Source organism: Notamacropus eugenii, chromosome 1, assembly GCF_028372415.1.
Source record: "Notamacropus eugenii isolate mMacEug1 chromosome 1, mMacEug1.pri_v2, whole genome shotgun sequence".
NCBI classification, from domain to species: domain Eukaryota; kingdom Metazoa; phylum Chordata; class Mammalia; order Diprotodontia; family Macropodidae; genus Notamacropus; species Notamacropus eugenii.
Window position 1 is genome coordinate 369,232,078 of NC_092872.1, and position 22,999 is coordinate 369,255,076.

General features: G+C 49.9%; 1 protein-coding gene across 1 annotated transcript; it reads right to left on the reverse strand.

Moving 5' to 3' along the window:
• Positions 1 to 512: 512 nt before the first annotated feature.
• On the reverse strand, positions 513 to 22,670 carry PCDH1 (protocadherin 1). Its single transcript, XM_072630612.1, has 5 exons — positions 22,451 to 22,670; positions 13,889 to 14,742; positions 8,884 to 11,079; positions 3,379 to 3,598; positions 513 to 1,493 (listed from the first exon to the last, which is right to left on the reverse strand). Exons 1-5 carry the CDS (start codon positions 22,488 to 22,490, stop codon positions 1,105 to 1,107), a joined length of 3,699 nt encoding a protein of 1,232 aa, XP_072486713.1. The 5' UTR covers positions 22,491 to 22,670; the 3' UTR covers positions 513 to 1,104.
• Between the last annotated feature and the right edge of the window lie 329 nt (positions 22,671 to 22,999).

Consider the following 22,999-nt stretch of genomic DNA (forward strand, 5'->3'; position numbering starts at 1 on the left):
TCCACCCACCCCACCCCCCTTCCAGGGCACAGCGCAACAGTTCCAAAAAAATAGAGATTTGTATTAAAAAAAATTAAATAAAAGCCCAGCTCTGCTGATAGGCCAGTGTCCCCCCTCCCCCCCTTACCCCTCCCTTTCCAGCTCCACCCTCATCCCCAGTGGCCCCAGGAGTATTTACAACATGGAACAATAGGGCCAGGGTGAGGAGGGGCACTGCAGCTGGGGAGGGGGGGGCAACAGGCAGGCCCCCCACCCCCAGAGGGTCCCTAGACCAAAGACAACAACAACAAGAAAAGTTGCAAATCAGGCAGAAATGGGAACATCATTCCAAGGTCCAAGGTCCATATGTACAGATGCTGACTGACCAGCAGGGATGGAAGGGGGGGTGGGGCTGGGAGGAGGGAGCAGGGGCAGGCAGGCAGCTTCAGGGCTGCTTGAGTGAGGGAGCCCTCCCACCTTTTCCATTGCCCACCCCCACCCCCAACCCCACCTTTGGTAACTAAAGCCCTTTGAGGCCCCTCCCCACTTCCCAGATCCTACCCCCAAAATTGTCCCCCTTGTGGAAATCTAAAGAGAGGGGTATCCCCACCCTGATATCAGAGCTCTGAGGGTGATGCCCTGACCTTCCCCCACCCCTCCAGCCACCAAGGAGATAATGGATTAGTTAAAGGTGTATGGCCCTTGGCCTCTTTTCCCTCCCCCCTGGAAGGATGGGGTAGTCCCCTGGAAGTTTGGGGGAGGGAATGTAGTCATTGAAAGGGGACCCACCCAGGACTCCAACTCTTCAGTGACTTCTGCTCCCTAAGGTGGGCAGGCCAGGGGAGCTGGACACAGGAGAGGTGCTGAACATGGAGGATCCAAGGCCTGGTCCCCATGTGGGGCAATGTATCTCCCAGGGCAGGGGACTGGACCTGTATGGGTATGACTGGAGTCTATTCCCAGGGGCCAGGGAGGGAAGAGAGATGACATATAGGAAGTTAGGGACCCTAGGATTGGCTCACCCAAGGGACTGACTGGCAGGGACAGGGATACCTGGGTACCCCCTTGGCAGGTGGGGGGAAGACCAGCCAGCTGGGGCTGGAGGGGCTGGGGCTCACTTGGGGCTCACAGGTAGATTTCACGCTTGGCCGTCTGGGCAGAGGGTGTGGCCGCCGGCGGGAAGTCCGAGGTCTGGGTGAGAGGGATCTCCTCCAAGGTAGAGTCCTTGCAGGAATCATGGCTGCTGTTGGAGAAGGCACTGTACGAGGGCAGCAGGCGGACGGGGGCCATTTTGGTGTTGCGTTCTTCCGGGGGGCTAGGGCTGCCGGCGCCTGCGGGCTCCTGCCCGCCTCGGTCCTGGTAAGGCACGAAGGTGGAGAGTTTGAGGGCGCTGCTCTTGGACCGTCGGCTTGGGGAGGACTGGCCAGGCATCCAGCATGTGTCCGAGTGGCCAAACTCGCTGCACTCCCGTGTGCATGTGCCTGTCATGGCTACATCAGGCAAGGGTCGAAGGTCTGAGGGGAGAGAATAGAACCCTATTAGGAGGAAGGGCACTCGTGCACTCTCTCTCTCTCCTCTTAACCATCCTGAGTACTCAGTTACACATGTATACATGTATGAACATAGAGCCAGGCTCTGCTTCTTAATCCTACCCTCTACAATGAGTGTACCTATTCATAAGGTTGGTTGGGGATGCAATGTAGCCAATTTAAGGCACACACACACACACACACACACACACACACACACACACACACACACACACACACACACACACCCTTCCACTACCACCCCTGCCCTGGCTCCCCACCCCAAACACTCTGGGGAACAGGAGTTGGCCGTTTGACATCACCAGTAGCCAATGTGGTTGCTGGGCAGCAGGTCTCCACGGAAATGGCTGGCACTGGGTGAGAAGTTACTGAAGCAGCTGCCCCCTGTCTGCCCTCATCTGGGGATGGCAGCAAGCAGTGAACCCCATCCCAGCTCCTGTATGGGTTGGCCTCAGGGATATAGCAGAAAAGGTGGCCAATGCCTAGGAAAGAAGCTCCTCTGGCACCACCCTATTCTGCCTTGGCCTCACGCCCAGAGAGGTGCCTGCTGTACAGTGATCATTACTCACCTCTTGAAGTGCTAGGGCCCTGAAGCACAGGGGGCAAAGAGGGGAAGACTGGGGAGGGAAGGTCAGGGATTCAGATGTGACAGAGGCTGGTCCCATGGGGTCTATAAAGTTGTGTTGGTGTTAGGGAAGAATAGAGCCTGACCCTGAGGGGCTGGGGTGAGCAGTGTGGACCCCAGAGCTGCCCCCACATACCTGGTGGCTCTGCCTCATGGCCTCCTCTGGCCAGTTGGTTCTGCTTGGGCACAAAAAGGATGAGATGGCTTGTGAGAACCAGTGTGTGTGTGTGTGTGTGTGTGTGTGTGTGTGTGTGTGTGTGTGTGTGTGTGTGTGTGTGTGTGTGTGTGTGTGTGTGTGTGTGTGTGTGTGACAGAGAGAGAGAGAGAGAGAGAGAATGGATTGGGAGGATAGAAAGGATGAAAAGAGTGAGACTTGGTAATGAGGACAGAGAAGAATGTGGGATGGGCCAAGTGGAGAATGCTTAGAGCCTTGATCCAAGGGGCTAATTGGGGCTCGGCTAGGAAATATAAAACTTTGTAGGGGGTAAGAACTGAAGTTTGAAACAAAGACCCAGGACACTGGTGGTCTCTCAGAGCCAAGGTTGGCTTCAAACTGGAGAACCTCTTAAGTTCCATATGCTAAATCCCTTACAATCTACAGTGGGAACCTGTGATCTTGAGGCCGAATAAGTTTGGATTAAGTCAGAAGGCCGAACTTGAGGTACTAGAGGGCCACATGTGGCCTTGAGGCCACAGCCTGGGTGATCTAGATCTCTAAGGGCCCCTCCCAACTCTAAAATCTCTATTTGGATTCTTTACCATTGTGAAATACCTTCACTAAGCTCCATTTCCTCATCAGTCTTAGGATTTCCCCAGTCTCACTACTGGGAAACCTTTTGTGTTCTTTTCAAATCATTTATTTATTTACTTAAACATTCTTTTCCTTTTAAATTATGAGTTCCAAATTCTCTCCCTCCCCCAACTACTGAGAAGGCAAGTAATATGATAGCAATGATAGATACATGTGAAATCATGCAAAGTGGATTTTTCTTAGGGAATTTCTGATGGGGAACTTCACCATTCTCCAAGTAGCTACCACACTAAGCCCTCACTACCATCTCACAAGCAAAATGGGGAAGGAAAAGTCCTCAGATCGTGAGTATTAGGAAATCCTTCTCCTCCACCCACCTTGCCCTTCTTCTGGGCATGCGTGCATGCATGCACACACACGCACACACACATGCACGTGCGCACACACACATAGAGTTCTTTAGGTGTCCTCACCATTCTCAGGATGCTCCATCTCTCCTATGCTGCCATCAGGGGTGGTTCGTTCATAGTGGTCCTCGGGCAGTGCCAGGGGCCCAAGCCGGGGGCCAGAGGATGACTTGCTGGATGGTGTCTCTGACTCCTCTAGCCCACTGTCATAGTAACTATGCTGGGATGGGTCCTGTAGCTCCTGGGCCTGGCTAGTCGCCGAAAAGGTGACACGGCGGTGAGGTAACTGTGGAAAGAGGTATAGTTAGAGTTTGTCTTGCACAAAACTGGTACAGAGCCCCGAAGTGGCCATGCTCCCTCACCCTTTGCCCAGCCTCCTTAGATGCCAGCAAAGCCCCCTTCCTCAAAGTCCAAGCCCCAGCAAAGCCACCAATACCAGCAAAGTCCCCACTACCTTTCCCTTCTCATGTTTTTCTTCCCATTCTGCATTCTGACCCTCTCACCCCATATCTATGATTTGGGAACTCACCCAAGGGTTACACTCCCAACTGAGACTCTCGTATCATCTCACCCTCCCATTCCCTTTACTAACCCTCTAACCTAGACTTTAGAAAGGAAAGGAAGTGGGGAAGAGAGGATGATAGGAAGGAAGAAGAGACTGACAATCTAAGTAAGAGTAAGGAATAGGACTGACCCCTTACTGACCCTCTAACCTAGACCTTAGAAAGGAAAGGAAGTAGGAAAGATAAGATGATAGGAAGGAAGAGTCCGACAATCTGAGTAAGAGTAAGGAATAGGATTCAGGCATCCTGACTCCTACTGCAATGGGTGACTTTCTAGACCAATGGCAATACAGCAATTTCTGTAGCAGGTGGGGGTCAAGCTAGTAGGTATCACACTCCCAACTGGAACCTCACCTGCCACTAAGAAAATGGCTACAAAAGTTCAGGGAATGAAAACTTTATCCCTATAGCAATGGGGAATGGGCTTCAGTCCCAGCAGGAAGGCACTGGGAAGACGACATGGTGCACCCCAGATACTGAGCTGGGGGAATGAAGGCCTGAGAGGAAGCAGAGATTATACATGGGGTTGAGGGCAAAGGTTAGGCAGTGTGGGGAGTTGTTCACAGCTAAGAAGCCCTGTGGAGTTAATGATTAACCAAGAAGCCTAAGACAGTCTGGTACCTGTGCATTTGGTCCCACCAATGAGCCATCCAAGCACTCCCTTGGGACTGCCACCAACTAGGAATGAGTTGCTTAAGAGGCATTATGAAAAATCGAGAGAGCCAGGGAAGGCTACAGGGATGGGGGCTTAAAGGCATGAGGAGCCAGGGTGCTCTTTACCCTCATTTCCCTCTTTCTTAGCTTTGTCATTCCCTCACTATCATCACCCCATAGTTCCCCAACAGAAACTCCCTGAGCCAGAGAAAGTAAGATAGACAAGAAAGACCAATGAAAGATAGCCTGGGAATAGACTAATCCTCTGAACTCAGTTTTCTCTCCCCACCTCTGTCTTCCTCAAAATCCCAGTTCTCATCCAAAGAAACTGAAATATAACTATCAATGGAGCTTAAAAATAAAGTGGTGAATTTGAGGTGGTTTACTGGATAGGAAACAAGGGAAAGACAGGAAGTCTAACCCAAAATTACTCCATTATTAGGAATACAATATCCACCCAAGGTTCCCTAGGTACATAGGTCTTGATATCAGGGGAAGGAATGAGTCACGGATTCTGGGCATTTCAGGCTGAAGGGTAGAAAAGACAGATGTGGGTATTGAGAGTGAACGGGAATCAGAATGGTAGCAGGGGTTAAGATCTAATGTGGGCATTATCCAAGGTTCAGGCAAAGACCCTCTGCTCATTCTGTGTTCTGCACTGTTCCACTTTGAGAATCTCATTCATTCTTATAGCTTCAACTATCTCTTCTATTTAGATGACTCCCAAATACACTTCAATACTTTTGAACTTCAATCTTATATCTCCAGTCACCACTACTAGACATCACCTACATCACGGGGTAGTCAACTGAGCATTGGATATGGAGTCAAAGGACCTGCATTCAGATCTTGCCTTCTGCTATTTACAATGTGTGTCCCCGGACCTAAGTTCTTTCATCCTTAAAATGAGAAGGCTACGTTAAGGTCCCATGAAGCTTTAAATTCTGCAGTGTCATAATTTAGCAAACCACCATGATTTCATACTCAATTATAACCAAAACATCATTTCCGCCCTTCAAATCAGCTTTCCCTTCACAGACTCAGAACCTTAATCTAATTTATCTCTTCCCTTACCCTTTGTATCCAACCATGTAGTACTGATCACTTTTCCCTGTAGATTCCTTTGAATCCATTTCATCCTTTTTCACAACCACTACCCCAAGTCCAAGTCTTTATCACCTTGGTCCTTAGATCACTACAATTGACTCTTCCTGTTTCTAACCCATTTAACACAAGGCAAGAAGATTAATCTTCCCAAAGCTTAGTTCTGATATCACTTCCCCTTTTAAAAAATCGTTCATACCTCTTTATATCCTGAAACTAGCTTCAATGTTAACCATTGTATCCTATCATTCAAGACCTTTTGGCATGGCCCCAACTTACCTCTGGAGCATGTCTCCCATCACCCTCCTGTGCCAATTCTCTACTGTAGGCAGGTTGGGCATCTTTAGCCTCCTCCTAACTCATCGTACACATTCTAACTCTCCATCCCATCTTTTATTCATCCCATTCCCCTTGCTGAGAATGGCCTTACCCAGGCCCTCCCACATACTGAAATCCTATCCTTCCTTAAAGGACCAGCTCAAGCCTCAACTCCTCAGGGAAGTCTTTCATGATCTTCACAGCCTTTAGTAATTCCTTTCAATTCCAGTAGCAATCATTAGCTACACTACTCATGTGGCACTTACCCAGACATGCCTTCTGAGACTTGTCTCCCCAACTAGACTACAAATTGCCTAAGCTCATCTTATCCATCCTTCTGCTCCCACACCCTAGAAAAATAGGATAGGTCCTTTTCTTTTTTTTTTTTGCACATAGTAGGTATATAAAAAAATGTGTTTTTTAATGATGATGCTAGGTACTGGGCATTGAAATGAGTCTGAGTGTTTCAGAGAAGATTTAGGTTTTAGGGTAAGGAATGGAGGAACAAGATGGTACTATGAATCAGTTATCCAAGGAGAACCTCAGGAAAGGGAGAAAGGGAAAGTGGGGAGGAAAGAACATAAGGGAGAGAAGCAAAGGGAAAAGAAAGTGAAGAGCAGAGGAGAGGGCCAGCAGGAGCAGCTGTGAAATTCCTGCTAGATTTTATACTAAGTAGAATGGAAGTAAGACCCTCTAACAGAGCTGAAATGCCCTTCTGCCTCACCCAACCCCAAAGCTGGAGAATGGATTTGAATGTTTAGAGGATACAGGAGAATCAGGGTAGTTTACAGGCAGAATTTAGAGGTTGGAGCTCCTGGTCTATGGCTCCTGGGAGTGACTCTAGCCTCTCTGTCACCATGGAGACATGGCCTTCTCTCACCTTGTAGCCTCCCCTAGGACCTGGGGTCCCTCACCCAGGCCTTGGGTAAAACATTTCCAACCCCCTCCCCGCACATATTTTGAGCAAGTGAAGCCATACCCAAGGGGGGCAAGAAGTGAGAGATGGAGAGAGAGTGAGCGTGAGCAGTGCTGGGAAGCTACAATAAAGAGCTGGAAAGAATAAGGGAAAAGGCTGCAGGAAGGAGGCAGAGTTGGGAGAACTCCTTAACCCCCACCCAAAGGGCAGAGCCTTTCCCACCACATATTGGTGAACAAGGCTGGAGCCTCTGGGAGTGATCCCTGTTACACTGTTTGTGTACATCTCCATCCCATCTCCTCCATTATCTTTCCCTCATACCCAGCCTCCTTGCAGCCCCAGTGGTGGTGGGGAAACAAAAGGTAATATGAATGCTTTCTGGGGTCAGTGATGGGGTAAGGGAAGAGGAAAAAGTGAGATCATTAGGGGACATAAGGAAAAGCAGCCAAGCTAGCAGGGCATTTCTCCAAGGATCTTCTGCCCACCTTGGAGTCCAGGAGGCTCCCAAGCTTTAAACCAACCAACCTCAAAGCCCTCACCTGGGGCAGCTGGACTGGGCACTTCATCTGGTACCTGGATCTTCTCAGATTGAGGTGGGATGTGGGTGAGGGGAGGATCAAACCAGGAAGTGTAAGGGATTAAGCAATTCAAGACCTTGGTTAGGACTCTGTGAGGGGAATTGGGCCTGGATCTTGGAATCTCAGGAGGATGATTCCTCTTTCCAGGTGAGGAAGGTTAGGGAGAGCCCTATTCCACAGAGGGCTTAGATGAACTCAGGCAAGTTAGGGGACAGGGAGTTCTATTGGAAGGCAGGGTAAAGTGGGCATCATTCCTTGGGAGAGGGGTTCAGTCTCCCAAGTCTACAGGAATTGGGGCCCAAGGGGGAAGTGGGGTAAAATGAAGGACTCTGGTGTAGGGTCTAAGTGGGCAAGACAGAGGCTAGGGTGGTATGATATGGGAAGGGGGGAATAGGAAATGATGAAATATGGGATGGGAAGGAAGGTAGGGAACAAGGGGCTGCTTCCAGTCTCTCTCACTCCTTCTCTCAGTTCCAGGTGAAAATAAGAAACAAAAACTCCAAAAATATAAAACTTTATTTTCAGTGATGGATATAAGAATGCTGGGGCCCAGCTCCTGAGAAGCCCCTGGCCTGGGCTGCTTGGACATGGCCCTGGGAAGAGGAACAAGTTAACATACAGCACACATGAAAGGCACAAATGGAGTTAGGAGGTGTATGTGTGTGTGTGTGTGTGTGTGTGTGTGTGTGTGTGTGTGTGTGTGTGTGAAGTAAATTCACTGTAACAAAGAACCCCTTCCATCCCCCACCGAACCTAAACTAAGCCAAGTCTCATCATCCACCCTCTCATGACTCTGGCCTCAGGTAGAGATCCTGAAATCAGGAATAGCTTTGTGCCTCCCCTCATCCACATCCCCACTCTCCCCCTCCCCCCTCTCCCCTCACACTCCCTATATCTGGAGTAGTGCCATCTCCCATGGACAGGAACAGCCAAGACCAGGTAGAGAACCTCTTCCCTGGAGTGGAGGTAGAGGCAGAACATGGGTCAGGAGCAAAACATTTTTTGCCCCCCACCACCACTCCATTCTCAGGAAACCACTGGCCTTGCTTGATTCAGAAACCTCACTGTTCAGGCACCTAGGAGGTACCCATATTTATGTCAATCGGGGAAGCCCCCAACTCCCTGTCCCAAAATGATGAGAATGCAGACTCCAGGGTCAACCCATTCCCTCCCATCCATGGCTCCCTACCCCCTCCCCAAGACTGGGAACCCTGTATTATCAGCAATGTGTATGTGTGAGTGTGTGTGTGTGTGTGTGCGCGTGTGTGTGTGTGCGCGCACAGGCACACGCAGGCGAGCATGCCCGCATGCATGTGCTGGGAAGTAATTGCTGATACATCAGAGCAGTCCACTCTCACTCCCACACTTCAGTCCAAATGGCTCCTCGGTAGGGGTGGGGAGGGGGTTGGGGGGTGCTGAGCCTCAGCGACTGGCCTACCTGCTTGCTGGGGTATTTGGGGGGGTTGGTGCGATAGCTGTAGTCCGAGTACTGCTCCGAGCCCGTGGACGTGGTGTCCCCGGTGCCCACAAATGTGTTGGCAGGAGGCAGATCTTGCACCACCTGGTGCTTCTTGGAGGCTGAAGGAGACTGTGGCTGTAGTTGGATGGAGGGCAGTGGTGAGTTGGAACGATAGTGACGTCCTAAATCCGGGCTGCCTGGTGGGTAGTTGAGGGGCAGGTGGATGCGGGGACTATCACCAGGGGCATCACTCATCAGGTTGAATTTGAGGGATTTCTGCAGTCCAGTATCATCCTCGTCCTCCACAGGCTTCACAGGTTTAGGTGATTTGCTCTTTCTGCCCTTGCTCTTGGGACCTTTAGCGCCTTTACCACCTGGTTTGGGAGCATACAGATCCTTGGTCTCCTTCTTGCCAGCTTGATAACCACTCTTGGCCTCTCGCTGGCGGCAATAACGCACGAGCACGGCCAAGGCAATGAGTAAGGCCACGGCCACCACACCAGCCACTACACCAAACAGGATGTTGCCACGCTGCTTGGAACGCTCATACTCTGGGTCACCAGCTATGTCAATGTCCAGTGGTGTGTCCAGGCTATGGCCAAGCAGGTTCTCCAACAAAGTACGGTTGGCTAGAGTATCATTGACATAGAGGTGGACTAGTGCAGTGCCATGGCGAGAAGGCTTCCCACGGTCACTGACCTTCACCACCAGTCGGTGGAGCCCATGATGACGCCGTTCAATTTCTTTCTCCAGAGTGATGGCGCCAGACTGTTGCCCAATCTGGAACAGCCCGTAGGGGTTGCCACCCGCAATGATGTAGGCCAGCTCAGCATTGATGCCTGAGTCAATGTCCTCAGCTGTGACCTGGCTAACTGTCTCACCAGGCCGGGTCTGAGGAGTCAGCAGCCTGTGGGAGGTATTGGAGGGGGCGGTGACAAAGGGTGCATTGTCATTTTCATCTAGCACATTGATAGTGACTCCAACATAGGCTGAGCGGGGTGGTACACCCCCATCCACAGCCTTTAGTTGGAAAGTATACGTACTTTGCTGCTCTCTATCAAAGCTCAGACTGGAGAGGATGGTACCAGTGCCATTCTGGATGACAAAGTCACCATTGTCTTGCTCAACTGTGAGCTGCACACGGGCATTTTCACCCTTGTCCCCATCAATGACAGTCACCATGCCTACAGGGCTTAGAGCTGGCATGTTCTCCATCACAGAGAAGTTGTAGCCACTCAACATGAACTTGGGGTCATTGTCATTACAATCCAGCACATTGACGAGGACTGTGGCTGTGCCCTGAAGGCTGGGGTTGCCTTGGTCGGCTGCCACCACCTTCAGTTCATAGCTATCCCTTTGTTCTCGATCAAGTGATGTCTTCACCCAGATCTCACCAGTCTCAGGTGAGATAGTGAAGAGGCCCTTAGCAGCTGGCTCAGGCTCCAAGGAGTAGACCAGTTGGGCATTGGAGCCAGAATCAGCATCACTGGCACTGACCTCAGTGACCAGGTCTCCCGGCTTATTATTCTCAGGGAAGGCAACTTCAGTGAGGCTCTGGGTAAAAACTGGGGCGTTGTCATTCACATCAATCACCTGCACCTTGAGGGAGTTGGTGCTGGAAAGTGGGGGGTTGCCAGAATCCACAGCCACAATCTGAATAGTGTAGTCCTTAACCTTTTCATAGTCGAGTGGCGTGGTAGTCTGAAGGAAGTATTTCTTCTTGCTGTCGCTTCCAGTCTCGCTGGCCTGGCGCAGCTGGAACGGGACATCCCCTGCCACCACGCACATGACTACTGCATTCTCTCCCTCATCACGATCTGATACCTGAACCAGGGCCACTGCTGTCTCCTCTGCCACATCTTCCGATATGTTAGCCATGCCATCCTGGTGAGTGACTAACCCAATGCCCCGAATCTCAATGGAGGGTGCGTTGTCATTCATGTCCTTCACTGTCACCACCACTTGAGCACGGGCACTTTTGGGGTTAGCCCCTCGATCCTTGGCCAACACAAAGAAGCGAAGGACGCTCACATCCTCACGGTCTATGGGGCCCTGAACTGTGATCAAGCCTGTGGCTCGATCCAGCCGAAGCAGCCGCCGTACAACCTCAGGAGCCTGGTGGAACGTATAGTCTATCTCCGCATTCACGCCTTGGTCAGAATCATTGGCCTTCACCTGTGGGGAAGAGGGCAGTGGAGTAAGAAAACATTGGTGAAGTAGATTTAGGACCTGCCAGCACTCCACCCCACCCCATCCCCAGTATGAGGATGGAGGCCAGGAACTGAGGCGGGAGGAGAGGAGATGCATGGTAGTTTAAGGAGCAATGCAGTGAAGAAGCTGGGACAGATGGTTTATTCTCAGCTCTGTGAAAAACTAGCATTTGTAACACTCAGCAAATCATTCTGCCATTAGGAGCCTCAGTTTCCCCACAGGTGAAATAAAGCAGCACTACCTATACTTGCCAAATTCACAGGACTCTTGAGAGAATTAAATATGAAATTATATGTGAAAGTATTTTAAAAACCAAAATGTAGAATGCAAATGTAAGGAGGTATTATTATTAGAGGGTACCCTGACTCCCATATCTACTTGGGTCTAAAAAGCAGGGCTGTCAATGTGGGTGAGGGGGTGGGGGGATAAGATGTTTATTGTGTGTGTGTGTGTGTATATATATATATATATATATATATATATATATATATATATATATATATATATATATATATATGCAGGCCCCAAGCAAAGGGTTTTTTTTCAGGTGGGGATGTGGGCCAGAGGGAAATAGTCAGCACCAGAGGCCCAGTCAATACCACTCTGTCAAACCGGGGGAACCGGTTGTGGCAGCTGCCAAAGAGCACAGCAATGTGAGGAAGCCAGGCCTCAGTCTGGGCTGCCACTGGGGGCTCTCTCAGTCAGGAGGGAGGAGGGGCTGGCAGAGGGCCATGAAGCCGGCTGGCAGCTCCTGCCTGACAGGCTAGGCTCCCAACACCAAACAATAGACTGTCTGTCCCTGCATGATGGGCACGCCCTCCCACGCCAACACCGATGCGAACCAGGCCCCACTCAACCCAAACATGGGTGGCATCAGGGCACTGGGCGGGCATCGTGGACACGGAGCTGAGTACCACCCAGTCAGGGGCCAAGGCAAAGGAAGCTTTGAGGGACAGGAGTAGATGGAGGAAGATCTATGGGATAGGTTCAGGCCTGGAAGAGTACTAGGTCTGGGGAGTATTCTCTGGGGCCAAAGTGACTTTCCCAAGGAGCTGGCCACGCTAGATATTTCTTTCTTGAATTCCTTTTCCAGATGCAGGTATCCAGAGGGTTGACCAAGAAGATTTTCTATTTCCCTAACCCCAGCAAGGTTCTCACCCTTCTCTTTAGTTTCCCATTTCTTCCCTCTCCCTCAGCGAATCATTTCCTCCCATATGACTGTACATCTCTAAGCTAGCTCTGTTTTCCTCTATCTATCTCTGGCATCTGTCTCTCAGCTTCTTTTCTAGCTTTCTCAATCTTTGCCTTTACTCTGTCTCCATCTGTATATCTTTCTTGGTTTCTGTCTCTAAAATTTCCCCATTCCTGTTTCTTTGCATTTGCCCACCCATGTTTCTTGCTTTCTGCTTCTGTCTTTGCCTCTTTCTCAGCTGTTTGTCTTCCACACCTGCATCCTTGCTTTCTTGTCTCTCATTTCTCTCTTCTATCCTTATCTGTCACTTCCCCATCTCTCAGTATGTAAGTTTAAAGGTGGGGAACTGGAGGGTGGAAGGTCTTCAGGTCTGGTCATAGACCAGGAGAATGTTCTCTAAGACCAACTTGGCTCTGCCCAAGAAGCTGCCTATACTGGACATTTCTCTCTTTAGTGCTTTTTTCAGATTCAGGGACCTAGGGGCTTGATCAACACTTTTTGCTGTACTAGCCTCAGTATCCCCCCCAAATTCCAAAATACTGAAAGGCTCTCAATATTCGATTTCCTAGTCTTTTCCTCTCCCATCTGCAAGTCCTTTCCTGTCATATGGCTGTATACTTTTGTCTAACTCTGCTGTTCACTGTCTTTCTATCTGTCTCTGGCAATCTCAGTTTCTATCTGGCTTTCTCACAGTCATGGCTTCATCCTATCTCCATCTGTGTATCTTTCTTGGTTTCTGTCTCAGTAATTCTCCCATTCCTGTTTCTCTGTATTGTGCCCATCTTTGTCTCTTCCTTTCTGTCTTCTTGGAATCTATATCTTCTTCTCATGTCTGTTTCTTTACTATACCTGCCTCTCTTCTTGCTTCTTTCCCATTTTTGTCTCCCATCCCTTCTGTCTCTTCCCTATCTCTCAAGCCTTATCTCTACCTTTCTACAGTTTCTCTCTATTTCTGTATTTTTCCATTGTTGTTTCTCTCCCATTTCTGACTCTGTCCCTCTTTCTCTTTTATCCCTATTCCTCTCTCCAAATTTCTTTGTAAGGTCCCAGACCACTCAAAGATCCTAAGAATCCAGTAGGGATAACTCTCTTCCACTTCAGATCTCAAGAGGAGGTATATCTTAGGGCAGATAACGGTGTCCAAGGAAGAATGACCACAGGGCTGAATTCTTCCCCTGCACCCTGACTTCAAAGCTCATGGGGAATTACAGAGGAGTAAAGGTTGGCATGAGGCCAGAGTCCAAGATGACGGCAGGAGATACACCCACCTGTCTGGAAAGATGGCTCCCTTGGTCCCTGACAATGGCCCCCAAAGCCCGATTGGCCCCTGGGGCTGTTCCCATGGTTTTGCTAAGGGGAGCCTTTAGTCAATGAACCAGCATGTCCCTCCCTGAGCTGGTTGTCTAGCCTCCCAAGTCATGGGCTCCCAACCTGGGAAAGGCTAGTTGGAGAAACCATCCAGGAAGACAGAGTGGACTGAGGGGGTCAGGAAGCAAAGCCTACCATCTGCACTGAGTAGTCTCACACGATGGAAGCCATCAGAATGGATGTGCAGAAATCTCACCTGACTTGTGGTCTCACCTGGATGACAGAATGACCCACAGGGCTGTTCTCAGACAATTCTGCCTCATAAGAAGGGCGTTCAAACTTGGGTGCGTTGTCATTGGTATCCAGAACGGTGACCCGGAGCAGGGCACTGCTGGCCCGGGGTGGGCTTCCCCCATCTTGTACCTTGATAGTCAGGTCATAGGAGTCCCAGCGCTCTCGGTCCAGGTGGCCCATGACAATGAGCTGAGGCTGTTTCTCCTCTTGGTCCTCAGCTACTTGAAGCCCAAAGAGCTCCTGGGCCTCAGGTCCCGCCTGCAGCTCATAGGAGGCAACACCATTGGGGCCAGCATCACGGTCAGAGGCCAAAGGGATGGGAAAGAGGGAGCCTACATTAGTGTTTTCGGGAATCATCAGTGTGATGACTGGGGAGGCAAAATTGGGCGTGTTGTCATTAATGTCTTGCACTTCAATCTGGCCCTCCAAGAGTCGGGGGCTGCCATTCTGAACCAGGTCTGTGATTGAAACCTCAAATTCCAGGATGCAGGGCTCCCCAGGCAGCTGGTTTTGGCACTCACGAAGTCCCTCGCGGTCAATGGAGGTCTCTGTAGTGAAGATGTCACCTGTCTTGCCATCTACTCGAAGGTATGGGGCACCCACTTCCAGCTTATACAGGTGTCCCACATCAGGGAAGCCGTAGTCAGCAGCCAGGCTGCCAATGAGCGTGTTGGGTGGCTGTTCCTCCTGCACCTTGTACACCACTCTGGTGGCAGCTCCTGGGGAGGGTGCTAGCAGTAGGGCCAGCAACATGGGGGGTAGCAACAGCCTCCACCAGGAGCCGAGGCTAGACCTTGAGGGCCCCATCCTGGCAGGCAGCGGGGTCGGGAGGGCTAGGACAGAGGAAACACAAAGGCAGACTGTCAGTTACAAGCAACCTCGTTCTTGGGAGAAGCAAGCCCCGCATCCTGGGCCTGGCCCAGTCTTAGGTAAGGAACCCCAGCTTAAAAGCCAGGCAACCAACTTGCAGGTGGCTCAGTAGCAGAAGGAGAAGGCAGCTGGAAATCCAGGTAAGAGGCCCTAGAACAGAAGCTCCCACGGGAGAAACGCCTGGAGCCAACTGACAGGAGCTCCCCAGTTCAGCTTCCTTTCTTTCCTCTCTCCAACTTTGTACCTCCCTCTCACTGGCACCTCCACTTAGTTACTCACTGTAATTACCCTGATACTGAGATAGAGAAGGAAGACAATGCCTGGAGCCTCTGTCCAAAAGGTCCCCCATTCTGATGTGTCTGGACCCGCCAAATAAATCCCTAGACCCTACAAACACTACTTCTTATGCTGGGGCCCTGAAGGGCAAGCATCTTTGTGTAATTTTGTTGGGAGGCCCTTAAAGTTTAGAGATTTGGGGAGGGGGTGGTGTTATGTTGGTTGCCCCTATAGTAAAGGTTCTTAACCTGGGGTCTGTAAATTTAGTTGTTTCTTTTAATATCTTGATTATTGTATTTCAATGTGATTTATTTCCTTTGTAACCCTATGATTTTATTTTCTGCACTTAAACATATTATTCTGAGAAAGGACCATAAACTTCACCAGATTGCTAATGTGGTTAAGAACCCTTGGTCTATAGCCTTTACTATACCATCCACACTGGCCTCTAACCCAGTAAATGAACATGGATTTAGCTAAGGTGCAGGTGACTTCTGAAGTAACGAGGAACAGCAACCTAGTGATGGGAAATGGAAATTGTACATGCCAAGCATGTGACTGGTTAAGACAGGGGTCATATGGTCTGGAGAGAGCAGAGGCCAAAATCGAGGTCAGAGCTAGGGGTGGGGATAAAACAATGGGGAGCTGCCCTAGCCTGTCCTTGGTTCCCTGGCAAGAGTCCTGATCAAGGACTCAAGCAGGTTGGACTAGGTAAGGAGATGCCGGCCCTTCCCAAACTGCCACACACACACACAAACACGCACATACACCCTTCCTTTCCTCTCTGCCCTCACCACCATCCCATGTACACCCAGTCCTTTCCAGCTCCCTTCTGGAAAACAGCAGGTCCCCCTCTATCATCTTCAATACCTACATCCCTCCTTATTCTACTTAACACCAGAACCCCCTTCAACTGACCTGTACTTACACCATTTAGCTTCTGTTCTACATAATGTGACTACTCCCCTTTCATGTCCACTCTACCCTAGTTCAAAAAAAAAAAAAGAAAGAAAGAAAGAGGGGGAGGAAGGAAGGAAGGAAAAGAGAATGAAAGAAAGGAAGGAAAAAAGAGACAGATTGAGGTCCAGGAACCCTGAGCAATCCCAATACAGGCTACTCAGTCTGATATCCAAGGCTCTTCACCAAATCCACATTTCTCCCAGTCTCCCATTGTTCTACCTCTTGAGTCTCCATTAGGGTTCAAGCCAATACACCAATGTGTTTGCAGTCTGACCCAGGAGTTTCATCCTCCCCCACTTAAGCAAAAAGAGGCAGTAGATTCATCCACTTCATTAAAGTTCTAACTCCTTGACCTGGCAATTAGGATCCATTCCTAGTTCTCCAGGAACAGTGCAGACCTTAAACCACTTCATTCAACTCTTTGGGTCTTGGTTTCTTCCTGTGTAAAATGAGGGAACTGGGCTACATAATTTCTAAAGTCCCTTCCAGTTATAAATTCTATGGTCTCATGATTTCCAACCTTATCTATTCCTATTCTCCTAGGATAAGTTTTTCCTAACCTTTTTGTGTGTATCACAGAGTACTTTGGCAGTCTGGTAAAGTCGATGGGTTCTTCAGAATAATGTTTTTTAAATGCATAAAATAAAAACACAAAGGATTACAAAGGAAACTGATTATATTGAAAGCTGTCAAAATATTTTTTAAAATTTCATAGGACCCAGGTCAAGAACTCCTATCCTAGGAGAACTCTCAGATACAGTCAGATTAGCATATGAACCATATCCCCTGCACCAGTATCTTCGAGCTCATATTCAGTACCTCATACAGGTGACCTACCTCCTTGTTCCTCCCCACAAAGAAAAATTTAGCAGTTCTTCCTTGAAGAAGCCTCCCCCATTACTCCAACCCACACTAATCCTCCCCTTCCTCTGAACTCATAGCACTTATTTGTACCACCAATTAAGCAATGAATCAACTACCAGCTCTCCCATTATTATTTGGGTTATTATTACTTAGCCTTTCTGCGTGTGTTATCTCCCTGCCTAGACAGTAAATTCCAAGGACTATATCCTCCACCTTTCTTGTATTCTATATAAATAAAACCTTGCTCTTAACTAATTTGAGAACAAAGCGATACATCTTCATTACTGACACCCACGACCACATACAAATACCCAAGGAGTGTCACCCAGGATTCACAATTCTTAGGATTAGGCAAGGCTAAGGGAATCAGAAAACACCTGGTTTAAGACTATCTGTCCTCATTTTGGTCACTTTATCCTGAGGGCCCTGCCTGCAACTTACTGCACAACTAGGGAACAGCATAAGGTACGTATTTGAATGAGAATATATATATATATGTCATCTAGTGTCATACCCATGATTTGAGGAAACAGCATAAGAAATACAAGCTAGGTCCCCTGGATAAGAAATGGGAGAAACAGTTTCAAGAATTTCATACTAACCAGAAATAGCAACCTCCATCTTCCCTTCTCCTTACCTCCCCAGATTCCAAACAACTTCCTGGTTTTAGGGTCAGAAATCTCCTTAGCCCTCAGGGTCTTCGGCAATCAGTTAGGTTCCCATACCAATATGGGAGATAGTCTACAATCGAAAGTTCCTGGGAGGAGAGGCAGTGACTGATAGGTCAGGCTACAAAACCCTGCAAGTTAGCTCAGAGTGGCCTAGTATTCTATGAGAGAATCAGAGCAAGATGAACCTATATGGGAAATGGGTGCAAGAATGAAGGCAGGAGCTAGAGGGATTTTAGGTAAGAGGGTCAAGGCCAGTGAGGCCACAGAAGATAAAGGTTATGTTGAAAAATAAAGGGGTGAAACTTGAAGGGACAGCCTATCAACAAAGAAAGACAACTTTGGAAAGTGGTGAGGAAATGAGTTGGAATGTGAATCCTTAGGGGAGAACTTAGATGCTGTGAGCCTCTGGTCGATATGCCCTCTGCTTTCCTGAAACTTGGGAGAAGACAATCCCAGAAAAGAGAGTGATGCTGATTGATTCTGGAGGAAGGAGGAAAAAGAGTTATGAGAACCCTAACTCAACCGTTGCTGGAAAGGAAAGGAAAGGAATCATACTAACACAGACAGACCCATAGGCATAGAGACTGGTTTAGCATGGGTGGAGCTATAAAACCAGTAGCTTGCTAGTTCCCTGCCCCCCCACCCCCACCCAACTGGACTTTATCCTAGGAAGACATTGGTCCTTATCTACCCCATTCAGAAGCTTTTTAAGCAGCTGGGGAATTTTCTTTCCTCTCTTCCCTCATTCCCCACCCAGATTTCAAAGCAAAAGTTATGCCCCTCCCATCCACCCAAGAGATTCCTCATCAACCTTGGAGACCGAAGCCTGGACATACTAGGATAGTGGGGAAGGAGGAAGAGTTGGGGGACAGATTATTGAAAGGAAATGTCTTAATCACTCTGGAACTTGAAGCCCAAGGAGGGGAAGAAGAGTACTCATGGGTGTTCCAGGGATAGAAAGGGGGAATCAGGTAGCTTCTGGGACTGGAGGGAAAGCAGAGGGAATTTCAGTGGGGAATAGGGGTTGCCTGAAGCACACCTCACTCCCACCAAGTCAGAGGGATGAAGATGATTGACAAAAAAAAATAATAAAGTGAAGAGTCTATCGGGGGTGGGGGGGAAGGGAGACAGAGAGGGAGAGAGAGAGAATTTTCTTCCTTGAAGAGCTCATATTCTATTTGAGGATAGTGAAAATACACCCAAAGCAATTTAAGACAAATCACAGCAACGTATCAACAAGTACAAAATGATAAAGTACAAACTGAAAGCATAAGGACAAAGAGGAGACAAAAAACCAGGAGTGATCATGAAGTGAGGGTGACTAAATCACTAGATAATTTTGTGAAGGTTTCTCAAAGAAAGCTGTGAGATCAGTCCTTACTTCTTTCCCCCTTACCCCTTAGCTTTAACTTGTCTCAAAAGAACAACTACTGATTCTCTGCCACTGGTACTGGATCTGGCCCCACTTTCCAGGGTCCCAGGAGACAGGAGTCATTCTCCATGAACCAGACTCACACTGGCCCCTTTACTGTGGCCCCCTCCCCCCAGGGGGATCTTTTATTTTTCACAGTCCTTTATTTCTGACTCAGCCACAAGCTCAATCCTACTTGCATTTCCTATAAGGCCCATCTCCCCTCCTTGGGACACACACCCAACTCTCCCAGTCTTAGTCCCAGGGTACCCAGGAATTTCAGACATATCCAATGGTTCCCAAAGCACAATGGGTTTGGGCTTTTATCTTAGAGCCCATAAAACACCACCCCACCAGTACCCTCCTAGCACTCTGTGCTCTACTCCTTCCATAGTCCTATAGCACTGACCTCCCTTTTCCTGGAAATTCTATTCCAGGATCCACTGAAACTGTCCCTGTTTACAGTTTGCCTCTCTATGCTGGCCAGGTATCTTAGTATTTGAAACTTTCCGTCAGGTTGAATGGACAAACTGGGCCTTCCCACAACATACCATCTGGCATTCCCCCAGAGTTGGTGGAACAGGGGACTATGTATGACTGTCACATATCCCACCCATCCTTGATGGTTCTGCCTTCCTCCAAGTGCAACAAAGCAGTTCCAAACTCAGGGAAGCTGAGTTCTAAAGAAGGTGCAGGGGCCTAAGGGAGGGAAAAGGAAAGGAATGGGGCAACACAGGATAAGGATAGAGCTTCTGAAGTGACAGGGGCTCTCTCTCTGAAACCTAAGTGATTGGGGAGATGTCTCCTCCTGAGACTGTAAACAATAAGAGGGGATCATGGCTTAGCTGGGACAGCCGAGACTCCAGAAGTATCTGACTAGTTTATAGTGAGGATTCCAATACACCCCCCAGTGTGAACGCTACCTTCCTGGGATCCCCAGGAGCTCTCTAAAATTGCACATGCGTGCGCGCGCGCACGCGCGTGCACACACACACACACACACACACACACCCCAAGCAAGAGTGCACTTTTTAACCTAGCATTTTATCTAAGCAGATCAAGAGAAAGCTCAAAAACTAAGAAGGAATGTATGGGTGATGTGATTGGATGGGGAGGGAATCACACAAGTAGGACCTCAAGACAGGCATAAAGAGGTGTAAGGGGGTGGGTAGGTAGGTGTGTGCGTGTGTGATTCATTGGCAATTTATCCCAGAGAATGGAGGGTAGGGGGAAGAAAGGAGAAGACACGGGCAGGAAGTGGGGGAGGGGATGAATTTGCCTCCGGGCCTCAAATCCCCTTTCTCTTTAGGCCTAGCCCAGCCCCATTCCAAGGCAGTTAGAAGTCCCCAACCTTCACCTTCTCACAGGTGGAGGGTAAATCCCTACATGATATGCAAACAAAAGGGAAAGGTCTCCCCTTTCTTGTATTCCAATCCAGAACAGGGTGAAAATGGAGGTCAAGCAAAGGAGAGTCTGAGAAAACAGGAAAGAAGTGAGCCAGGAAAGGAATGTGTGTTCCATGAATTACCCAGAATGACTTTGCATGTCTTTCTGTGAGCTTAAATGTTCATCCTTCAAAATGATAGTCATATGTAGATGTATTACTGATCCTTTGAGCTCTGGAGTCTTCTACTGGGCCACAAGTGACTTTTACGTGACACCACTTGACTTTTTAAAGCCCAGTTCATATATCACCAGGTATGCCCTGGTGCCACAGGTGTGTTTGGGCTAATGCAGTGACACAACTGTGTGTGGGAGACAACACTTTACCCACTTCCTGGCAGAGATGGGGTAACGTAGCCTCTTGGGGCCACCTTCCCAGGACAAGGTGGCAGACACCAAAGATTCCCAGAGAAGGCTACACTTAACCCAACCACAGCTCGATGAGCATGGTCTAGGGACTCAGCTGAACATTTAACGTAAGCTCCTCCGGGGCAAGGATTGCCTTCATTTTGTTTTTGTACCCCCAGCTTGGAACGCATAAGTAGTCAACAAATGCTTTCCGATTTGTTCATTTATTCTATCTCCCTCCATACCATAATCAGAATTACTGACTGATGAGCCCAAACAGTTTCAAGATACTGACTACTAGGAAAGGGGAAATCAGGAACAGAGGCCAGGGAACCTAGAGCATGGAGAAGAGCTTTGGGTGCAGGGAAGAAACAACAGACTGAATCCTGAGCGGAGAGCTGAGCGGTAGCAGCAGCAAGGGCTCTGGCAAGCCTGACATTATAACAATGTCGTGATTCAAGTAGGAGAAACTACAGGGTAAATCAGGGGAACAGGGTCCCCGAGGGGCTGGCCAGCCAAAGGAGCCCTCCCGTATCCGAATTTAGTCACCTGAAAGAAAAGGAGGCTGTGTGTGAAAGACAGAGACAGTGTCTTCGGGTGTGTGCTGATAGGTAGGTGTAAGTGAACACTGTGTTAGTGTGTGTGCCTGTAGGGTGTGTGAGAGAGAAGCACTGTATGTTAGGGTGTATGTGAGATTGAGTGCTGGGGTGTGTGCTCACCGTGATGTCTTCGAGTATTTCTGAAGATGTTTTTATTCTCGTATCTTTGCATCAGGCTGTGTGATATACGTGGGGTTTATCTTTGCATCTGTAAATCTGGGGGGATGGGGGGGATTAAGAAGCGCTCCAGGGAACAGAAGGCACAACAAGTGTTATTGAGGGGGGAGGGCTAGAGAGATGATGTGTGTGGAGGGGGAGTTTCGCTCGGTAGATCTCTCCTCAGAAAGCCACCTCCCTCCCACCGCCCAAACGCCGGCAGTTTGCGTACCCCGCAAAAAAAATCATGCGTTTACCGCATCCCAACCCCCGAGCCTCGCTTCTCCATCCCCTGCCCCCAAGCTCTTTAACCACCGTTCCCCTTGACGCAGCTTCTAGGCTCTGCATCCATTCCTCTGCCCACTCCTAGAGCCGGGACTCCAGGAGGGAACTGGTCCAGGCAGCCGGGCCGAAGGGAAGGATGCAAAGCGGATTCACCCACACCCACCCACCCACTCCCACTCTTTAACACACACACACACACACACACACACACACACACATACATTCACACACACATAGCCTCCAAGACTATGGGAAACTAGGCAAGAGGAGGAGGGCGGGTAGCAAGGGTGCTCCCGGGGAGTCCCCCCTCCCGCCCACCAATGCCCCCCGCTCCGGGCACCTCCCTTCCTGCGGGCCTTAACCGGGTAGAAGCGCACCCGCCACCAAATCTCGTTCCTTGTCCCTGGGGGAGCGAGGGGCACCCGCCTCAGGGGATCCGAACATGTAGGTTGGACAGGGGCAGAGACAGAAACAGGGACATGATCCCCCAGATCAGACTCACTTCTTACTCCCACCCATCCTCTCCCCGCTCCATCCTTCACCCACTCCCCTCCCCCACCGGGCAGCGCCGGCCATAGCCGCTCCGGCCGCTCGGGTCCGGTCTCCGATCGGTTCCCACAGCCTACGCCGCCAGGGCTCGAGCTATGCCGCTCCTTACCCGCCTTGAGGCAGCGCCGGCTCCCGGCTCCGCTGTCCATGAGCCGGCTCCAGGCGGGGCTCAGGCTCTGGCTCCGGCTCCCGCGGACTGGGCTCGGGATCCAGGCGCACCAGCCCCGGGCTGCTCCGGGTCCGCGCCGAGCTTCGGCTCCTGGAGTGTGTGAGGCGGCAACAGCAGCGGCGGAACGAACGGAGCGGAGCTAGCAGCCCGGCCCGCCCCCTCCCTCCCTCCCTCCCTCCTGTTCTCATTCCCTCCCTCCCTCCCGGCCTGCCCGCCTCACTCCTCCCCCCTCCCCCCCCCCCCCGCACGGGAGAGGGGTGTGGGTGGGAGGGGGGTGGAGCTCCAGGGCCAGCTCTGCGCCCAGAGGGGACCCCCCCAAACACCCCTCAAATACCCACACTCGCACCCCCAAAAGCCCCAGCCAATTCCTACCTCGCCTCTAAGACTCCCAATCCCCCGAGAGCTAGATTCCTGGACTCTGGATAAACTGGGTCCCAGACCCACCGCACCCTGGATTTTATCCATTGCCACCATTCCCCCCAGTCCCTG